The 10,000-nt window shown below is 40.2% G+C and overlaps 1 protein-coding gene across 1 annotated transcript in view; it reads left to right on the top strand.

Annotated features, from left to right (window-relative positions):
- The first annotated feature begins 2,542 nt into the window (after window positions 1–2,542).
- Window positions 2,543–10,000, top strand: part of LOC143275659 (mid1-interacting protein 1A-like) — an 8,451-nt gene continuing 993 nt past the window's right edge. The window contains exon 1 of the mRNA XM_076579935.1: window positions 2,543–10,000. This exon is cut by the window's right edge and continues 993 nt beyond it. Coding sequence (XP_076436050.1) covers window positions 2,672–3,169 — 498 coding nt within the window. The 5' untranslated portion in view covers window positions 2,543–2,671 and the 3' untranslated portion in view covers window positions 3,170–10,000.

The following is a 10,000-nucleotide window of genomic DNA, read 5'->3' as shown; positions in this document are numbered from 1 at the left end:
CAAACAAACAAACAAACGGTCATATCCTGTTTGGGATTGAAAATTCACCACATCTAAAAGGAAATCATGCGTATATCAATAATACAAATCTTAGTGGGTAAAATGTGTGTAAGTATCTATAAAAAGACCAAATCAGTCTTTCCCTTACAGGTTATTTTTCAACGAGAAGGTGAAAAAAGGTGAGAAAAAAAAATCAAAACATTGATTCCAAGTTTTGTACACTTGATTGTATGACTTGTACATTTTCCTTCCATATTAATGCTATTGATTACTTCAGTTGACATCGTTATGGAAATGCCTGGTATTGGTTTGACTCGGATTATTTCCATGGTGTTTAGTTGATTGTGTAATATATATATATATATATATTACGGTGATACACGTAAAAGCCCACTCGTAAACACTACGAGTGAACGTAGGAGTTGCAGCCCACGAACGCAGAAGAAGAAGAAGAAGAAGGAGAAGAAGAAGAAGGAGAAGATAGTCCTACTGAATTATTATAAAAAGAATAACAACAGCAACAGCGTTGCCCCACAACGACTAACCGTTTGACTGTATGTCTAGAAATGCACAATAGAGAGATACAAACAGTCCCCGACTTAAAAATACGATGCACATAATTATTATCAATTAAGAAGAAAGACTTTTTAAAAAAAAGAAGAAAAAAAAAAAAGAAAAGAAAAAAAGAAAAAAGGGAAAAAAATGTTTTCTTGTACGCTTGGCTTAATGGCTGACTTTGACAAATTAATTCACGCTGACAAGCTCACTGGTTCAGTTGAAGTGCAGCGGAGATTAATAATTATTAGACTGACTGCAGTTGTTGTTTACTGGTTTGGTTTGTTTGTTTGTTTGTTTGTTTGTTTAAACTTTCGTTTTTACTACTGAACTTTATTGTAGAACACATATTTGCGGCAAAAGTGTTCGTCATATATAAATTATTTCCCGTTAGCTGATGAAACGGTTCATTTGAATGCGTGCTGTGTTATTTTGATTACAATTTTTCTCTTTTCTTTTCTTCCGGCGGCTGTTCAATCTTGTTCCCCAACCCCCCACCCCCCCCCCTCCCCCCTTGGATGGTTGACTGATGTAAGTATCCTGAGCAGTTGCTACATTTGCAGCGCAGCTTGAATCTCATGCCTTTTGTTTGATTAACCTACATAGATAGACCAGCTGAACTGAATGATACTCTCACTGTGAAGGTGTCATAATGTTTACATAGTGAAGAAAAACAGTTCCGTGTTACCCGGCCAGCTTTATGTCAGGATCTGTCACAAAGTCTTCACTGAGTCCCTGTGTGTGTGTGTGTGTGTGTGTGTGTGTGTGTGTGTGTGTGAGTGTGTGTGTGTCTGTGTGTGTGTGTGTGCGCGCGCGCGCCGTGCGGCCGGCGTGCCGCCGTGCGTGTGTGTATGTGTGTGCGTGTGTGTATGTGTGTGTGTGTGTGTGTGTGTGCGTGCGTGCGTGCGTGCGTGCGTGCGTGTGTGTGTGTGTGTGTGTGTGTGTGTGTGAGTGTGCCGGTGTGTCTATCAGAGAGAGAGAGAGTGTGTGTGTGTTTGTGTTACCGGTGTGTGCGTGTCTGTGTTTGTGTGTGCGCGCAGCGATTACACACAACAGAGGGATACTATAAATGAGGGAATGAAATAATAAGCGAATCTTGGTTTACTGATGGCAACAGCGGAATAAACACCCACCCACCCACACTCTCTCTCTCTCTCAGTCACACACACACACACACACACACGGCACACAGAGACACGCGCGCACACACACACACACACACTCTCTCTCTCACACACACACACACACTCACCGACGGTCACACGCGCGCGCGCGCGCGGCACTGAGAGAGAGCGAGAAAGAGAGAGAGAGAGAGCCGCAATACATGCAGCTTGCCAATGGAATAGATATGTCTACTCGATCGATATCGATTTCCAACGAAATGTTATTGACACCTGTTCACGCCTACAATGACTGCAGAAGGCATTCTGCCTGTGCATATTTTATACAACTCGATGCATGCTTTGCTCACAAGCAATGCTCAAAATAGCTGAAGCCTTCGTGGGGATTATTCATCGAGCTCAATAGTATTCAGCTCAGTCGGCCGTTATTCCCGCGCATGGCATGCACGCACTGAAGCAAAGATTACACGAACACAGCACACCGTTTGCGCCAAAACACACACGATTCGCTTGGAAACCCCACGCCAGTATCACGACATGAGGCGACCTTGGCTACTCATGACACAAATGCGTGATCTTCACCGACCAATCAAAACGTCTGTGGCCCGACCTCAGCAAAGTTCGCCTAGTCGATTATACACATGGAGGGAAGATGGATTTATTGGTTAAATTTTGAGAAGACAGAAGATTTTGTATAAAGCATAAGACACCCATGTTTTAATGATATGCCTTGTGAAGCTATGTAAAATAGTATTATTTATATCAAGATAATCTTACATAACTAGCAGTACATACAATGATGTGATCGCAAAACCTACACCCCCTTTAAAATAGTCAGACCAGGAAATTGTAACCATCTCATTCCGTATGCACTCCAGCGACGCCGGTAGAAACACTGGACCCAACCCGTCAAGGCTCCTTACCAACGGACGACACTTTTTAAGCGGAATCGTTGCGAAGTGGTACTGTCACTCTCAGCCAGCACAAACGCCAAAATGGAACGCAGAGCCAGCTCTACAAGTGATGTTGTTGGTCAGCAGTCGCTGTTAACTGCACTTAATCGATTTGTCCTCGCTGTAAACGCAATGGATGACATTGTGATGATTCCCAGTCGTCTGCGAGATTTGGAAGTGACAGTTCCAGAGATGCAAGAAGAAAACAACAACATATCTGACGACAAAGCGGTTGCCATTCCATCCTTTAGATCAGGTATGGACCTGTACCGTTGTTTTTCCATGCTGCATGTCATTCGAGACGAAATCATTGATGGTTCCAAAGAGGAGGAAGACCAGTCGGGCGCTTCAGGCGAGGTGGAAGACGATTCCGAAAACGACGAAACGGCAGCATCCCGGAAAACTGCCAATATGTTCCGCTACCATCTTCGTGGTCTGTTCCGTCTGCTGCATCAGCTGACCGCCACTGCACAGTACCTGGGCAGCAGGTATGAAAGAGACGTTACGCAGAATCAGCCGACGTTTTCTTTGAATATGTGATGGACACATCTGGGCAGATTCAAAGTGTTTGACTGGAAGAAACGATCGGTGAACGTTTGTGAAATTGTGCAGACTGTGCAAGAGTGAATGTGTGTTGCACATGAACAAAACTTTGGGTTTTTTTTAGATTTTTGTTTTGGTTTCCATTGGAATATTGGCGCAGATGGGTAGATATGTTGCTGTGTAGATATGTATTGACAGCATGAATGAGAGAGACAGAGTTATAAATGAACCAAGTGTGTGCTGCTCCTTGGACATGTGTGTGTGTGTGTGACTTTATGCAATACTTCTGATAGAACTGAACACTTGTGAACATTATAATGTGCTTTCATGTACAAATTCATTCATATCAATTCGGCAAGGCAGTCATGACAGTGTGTGATGGGTCTCGTCCTTCATCATTGAACTCCTTCAGTTGCAATGGACATGTTGTGTTGCAAAAACAAGTTGCTACCAAGTGGTGAACAGAGCTTTGTGACTTCATGCATTTACTATGGACATCTGCGACAGAAAGACAATGCATGAAACTTGAACCATGAACACATAAGAGTACAGTACCAAATGTTTCATGAAAGGGAAACGTGTGTGAGTTTGTGTGCCCGCATTTAATGCCAGCACGTAAAATCGCATATGATCTCATGAGATTTCTAATATGCTCATTGTATTGTTCATAAGTTCTGTTGGTCAGCTGTATGTTTGTGCTCGTCGGCATTGGCACTCCTTGACAACGAGTTATGAATGTTTCCTGTCTGGCAGTTGTTTCAGAAGGGGAAAATGAGTGTGTTGAAGAATCAGTTGGGGAACACGTTAATTTAGTTCAGTTTGTTTAGCTATGTTGGAGGTGTACATGGGGGATGGTTTCACATGTTGATGGTTTCATACTTGGTCAGTTATAAACTTTAATTAGTACATTTCTTTGTATTTTGTTTTGATTAATGTGTTTTTTAGTCTGAGAGTGAGCCAGTTGCTTAAAGTTAAAAAAATGTCTGTGAGCTGACAGTGCTAGGCCATCATTAGATGACAAAGATCTAGATTGTCTTGGCTGTTAAGAGGACTTCAGATGGATCTGTGCACTTTGAGCACACTCAGTCTTTGATAATGTATAGATCAGAAACACTGTGTAGAGCTGGAAAATCTTTAATATATTTTCTTCAAGTGTTACATGTTCTATTGTGGAATAAAATGCAACATGTTATAATTGAAAGAGTCATCTGCAGGAGCATAGTAAAATGTGTTGGCAATGCAGCCTTGGATGTCTTTTAGTTGCTGTGAAGTCTTTGTAGTACCTTCAACTCCAGAAATCTCCAAAAGTCATTGAGAATTATGACTACACTTTTTTTGTTACTAAGACTACTCTGGAACAGTTAGTGTGAGAAACTGACATGAGTTATGAATATTTTAAGACTGCTTTTTTTGTGTGTGTGGGTGTGTGTGGTGTGATTCATCTTCTTTTTTGTCCTCTGCGAGTCTGTTATCATAGCTTTGACAGTGGTTCATAATTCAGATTAAAAAGTAAATTATCTATCCCTCTAAATGCAGAAGGGCTGTTAAAATAGATTTTATATATATATATATATATATATATATATATATATCATTATATGTTTTGTGTTGTGTCTGGAAGCCATTTTCACTGGCAGAGCAGATCATAGTGGCCTGCAACAGAACTATACAAGGTGCACAACTTTCAGTGTTACATATAATTCTTTGCACCATGGATATAGAATTAGAATGCATTGCACTGTTGACAGGGGGCTGACAGTTCATTTCACAGGCATTGGCGTGGTGCAGTGTCGAACAAGCTGCACACAGCTTTTCAGTGTTTTGCTCTCAGTTCTTTTTTTTTTTTCTTTCCTTTTTTCACTTTCACTTTTTTTCCCTTGTACACAAGGTTATATTTTGACATTTCACGACATCAGTGTGATTCAACATTCACATAGCAAGACATTTGGTCCAATAATGATGATCATCGAAAAAAAAAACAAAAAAAAAAAATCATAATTTAATTTGTTGAGATACAAGGGTTATTTTTCAATATGATAATACTTATAATAGTAATGATAAGATGAAGAACAATAACAAAGAACAAGATAAAAGGAAATATTGACAGTGATACCAAATGTCACATCATGGCATATGTATTCATGATGACATAGCTTCAAGGAGCACCAGAGTTTTTTGGTTTTTTGTGTTTTTTTTATAAAGTGTTATTAAAGGATTAATATAATTATGTTATCAGTTACCTGTGGCAGCTTACTTCTTTTATGAAAATTAATGCACAAACATGTCAAATTTTGCAGTATATTAATTTCTGATATTGTTAAAAAAAAAAAAAAAAAAATTCTATCAAACATGCATCATTCATATAATGTATTATGATGACAGTTTTTCATTTTACTCAATGTTCTGTTACCAACAGAGAGTATGGTAGCCTTTTTTTTTTTTTTTTTTTTTAACAAAGATCACAGTAAATCATTTCCATTTTGTGCTCTCAGTTCTTTAGCGCTGTATGCATTGCACAGTTGACAGGGCTGGTAGCTGGCGGCGCTCAACAGAGCCCTGTTGTTGACTCGGTCGCCTGGCGCCTGGAACAGCAAAGAGTTATGCTGCAGTGTGCACTGAAGCACAGTTCTAGCTCTTTGAATTCATAAGACCTGGTTGATCAGTCACTATAATATTCCCTCTCTGTGTCAGTCTCTCTCTCTCTCTCTCTCTCTCTCTCTCTCTCTCTCTCTCTCTCTGTATACAGCATACATGTGTGCAACCAGTTTAAACTGATCATTCAGAACGTATTCATTACTATGCATGTAATACATAACATGTACATGTATGTGTGGGTTCCTCACTTCTCATAACGTTCTCAACTGAACAGTTGCATAACTTATGCGTGCATACATGTGTATATGCGTTATGAGGTAATGTTTAGTAAATTTATGTAGTTACGCCTGCACACACACACACACACACACACATGTATGTTCTCTGTGGCTTTACTTATAAAAATCATTTCTTGGATTGCATGTTTACGATGAAATTCAAAGCACAGAATGATTATATGGTTTTTTTTCATCCCAAACCCTTCCAGTTCCCCCTCACCCCCCTCCACTCACCCACCCCTCCCACCAGTAAAACTTGAGCAGAACTTGTTCAGAACATAAGTTGTCAAGATTGCAACGTTCTGGAGTTGAGCAAAAAAAAAAAAAAAAAGAAAGAAAGAAAAAAAAGAAGGGTAGAGAAATAAGTAGGGGTAAGAGACGAGACAAGCAGTTTCGTTTGATGAGTATTGAGTGACACAAGCCTGGCTTTAGTTGGAGGGCTTGACAACAACAACAACAACAAAACACACACACACACACACACACACACAAACACATAAAAGTAGGTCCTGTGTGTTGCTTGCTTGTACAGTTTTTTTTTGGCTGGCAGTGCTGAACTGGAGCCAGTGAGTTAGAGTGGTTATATATTATACTCACTACACCCCAACTTTCTTCTCTCTCTCTCTCTCTCTCTCTCTCTGGCCTGCTTTCTCTCTCCTGCTAGCAGCAAGCAGTTCTGGGCATTTGTAAGACTCCTTCCTCTCCATAACCTTTCCCCCAGAACACAACAGCTGTTTTTGCCCTTAGCCAGTGCATTGCATCAGATGAGCTTTCTCTCTCTTGTGTCTGTCTCTGTCTCTCTCTCTCTCAGAGCCTCTCCCTCTCTCAGTTTCTCATTCTCTCTGTCTGTGTCTGTCTCTCTCCCTCTCTTTGCAGAACAGGTATTTGTGCGCACTCGCACACAACACACACACACACACACACAGAAGCACATTGCAGGATTGTAATCAGCACTCACCCTCTTGCCTTCACCCCAGGTCAGCTCCTACAAGCCAGTTGGAGAATGCATTGTGTTTGTAAATAATATGGTAGTGGTGTGATACTGATAAGAGATTAATTAATGTCAAACAATAACCTTCTGTAGTGACGCAATGCTGATTAGCGTGAACAGTATTGAAAACATTCTGTGGTGGTGTGATGCTGATTACAACAGATTGGTGTCAAACAATGACCTTCTGCTGTGACGCCATGCTGATTAGCGTGAACAATATAAAAAAAAACACTCTTGTCAGTGGTGTGATAACTGATTAGCGTGAACAATGCGACATACATGTATGTATGTGTCCGGATACCTATCACGGTGCGATACTGTTTGACTGCCAACAAACAATGTATATTGTATATACACACATTGCCATGGCCTTAATCACTGTTGCCTTCCTCTGACACACACTCACACACCCACACCCACTTCCACCAATCCCACTTACCCGCCCCCACACACACACACACAGAGGTAATATAGAACAACACACCCCTCACGCCACTTCACTGCATAGGAAACCCACCACAGAGAGAGAGATAGCAAAGTGGGGTGGGTTCATGGAGATTTGGCAATGTTTGTGATGGCTCCGGGTTGGGTACACTATAAATAGAAGACAAGTTTGGAATGTATTTGAAGGGTGGGAACGCACCACACGACAGTGGAATGTACAGTAATTATTATTATCCTCTTCAGCAGTATAACCTGCTTTGTGTCATGTAGCTTCTCACAAGTTGCTTGATCAGAAATGTTGTGGTTTTTTTTGTAAATTATGCGAAACATCACCACGCTTTTCAGGTCTCTATCCAGAGTCTGTTTGATGTGGACATTGCATATATTACTAAATAAGTGACTTGTCATGCTTCCAGGAAAGAGGGGAATTTTAGACATCTGCTTATTGTCAGATTTACCTCTCTCTCTCTCTCTCTCTCTCTCTCTCCCCCTGTGCCCCCCAAAACCCCACCCCCTTTGTGTATGCGTGCCCAAACCCAGCCTTTTTCCTTGTACAGTTGTTTAAACTTGTATTCATGATTTTATTTACGCATAAAAAGTGAAAGCTGTGTTCATGAATGTGTATCACCTGTTGACTTTGGCTCATCAAACCTATAGAGATCCATCAGAGGCAGAAACTAAAAGCTAGGCGTGCTGGCATATATATATATATATATATATATATATATATATATATATATGTATATATACAGGCCTCAAATCTGTACAGTGAGACAGACAGGTGTGACGAGGGGTTTGATTAGATTAGATTAGATTATTGTGGCCTGCTTACAAGTTAGAAAAAGACCTAGTTTTGCCAACCATAGGCAACAGTAATAAACTGTGAATTGTGTCATTCATTCCTATTTTGTTGAGACAAAGGGGTGTGACCAAGGTATGATTAGTTAATGTTAATTGTGGCAAGCTTACAAGTTAGAAAACTCCCAGTACTGCCAAAGATAGGCAGTGATAAGATTGTAAATTGTGACATTTATTCCTTTCCTGGCTGAACCTGTTTGTTACACACACAAAAAAAAAAACACCCCTGAATGTTGCCAAAGACAAGGCAACAGTAGATGGTAGAGGGAAAAAAAATTGATGTCATGTTTTTTCAGGCTTCACTGCACTGTTTAGGCCCCTTAATTAAACTCACCATCTTTTTTTTTTTTTTTTTAATTTATTTTTGTTGTTGGTGGTGATATTCTGCATAAAGTCATTATCAGTCATGTGGATAGGATGTTTAGGTGGGTCTGTATTGGTGTTTTTTTTTCAAATGTTAGATTTCCTTTATCAATTTTATGTATTGTTTCTTTGCCTTTGTTTTGGAGTTGGAGGGGGGGGGGAGGTGTCAGTGATTACCACCACTGTTCTATTTTTATTTATGAATTATTTTTTTCAGTCAGTCAACGAGGTCACGCAACGGTTTCAAATCAAATTTTTTTTTGTGAATTGTGGAAAACTGAAAAAAACAACAACAACAAAAAACAACCCAGAACACTGCTGCACTGTTTACCTTTATATAAACAACTGGCGGCTGTAGTTTTAACTCACTCAGTACGGCCAAGTCCTCTCTTCTCCTCTACACAGACCCCTCGGATGTCCAGTGGGTGTCTGAATGACCCAACCTTTAGCTTCCGTCGTCAGAATTGTGGTATTCTTTGTCAACATTCACGTCTTCAGTATAAGAGCCTTCCGCTTGCAATATTTTCGATGATGGTAATTGGGGTGAAACGCTGTCAGTGTTGTCTCTTTCGCCGTTCGTATGGAGAGAGTTAAGCATTGTCAACAGACCTCTTTGTGTGTTGCAAGCTGCAGAGTAGACAGACGTCGTGTAGTATGCATCAACACATTTTATTTTTCGATCCTTTTCTATTTTTGCTTCATTGCGCAACTGATGCATTGTTGGTGTGTCAGTGCACGCTGGTTTGATCATGTGTACGTGTGTGTTGTGTGTGAATATGTGTTGCTAAGTTGGCTGGGTTTTTTTTTGGTTTTGTTTTGTTTTTTGTATATTGTAATAATATTTGGATGGGAGAGTGATGGGGGAGGGGGAGATGAGCCAAGAAGAAAGGTGGGTTTTTTTTGTGTTTTGTTTTGTTTTGTTTTTTTTGTATATTGTAATAATATTTGGATGGAGGAAGAGATGAGCCAAGAAGAAAGGTTTTTTTTTTTTTGTTTTTTTTTTGTAATAATATTTGGATGGATATGGGAGAATGATGGGGAAAGAAATGAGCCAAGAAGAAAGGTTTTGTTTTTGTTTTTTTTTGTTTGTTTGCATAATTTATTCATTTTCATGAAGTCACTCATCCTCTTCCCACCCCACCACCACCACCACCACCACCTCCATATATTGGTAAGATATGGTCAAGTCAGACAAAAGTAAGCTGTCGACAAAAGTAGCAACAAAACTCCCCCCCCCCCCCCCCCCCCCCCCCCCCCCCCAAAAAAAAAAAAAAAAAAAAAAAATCTGTCAAGATACAT

This window comes from Babylonia areolata, chromosome 30 (genome assembly GCF_041734735.1).
Source record: "Babylonia areolata isolate BAREFJ2019XMU chromosome 30, ASM4173473v1, whole genome shotgun sequence".
NCBI lineage: Eukaryota > Metazoa > Mollusca > Gastropoda > Neogastropoda > Buccinidae > Babylonia > Babylonia areolata.
This window is presented reverse-complemented; position numbering and strand designations above follow the sequence as displayed.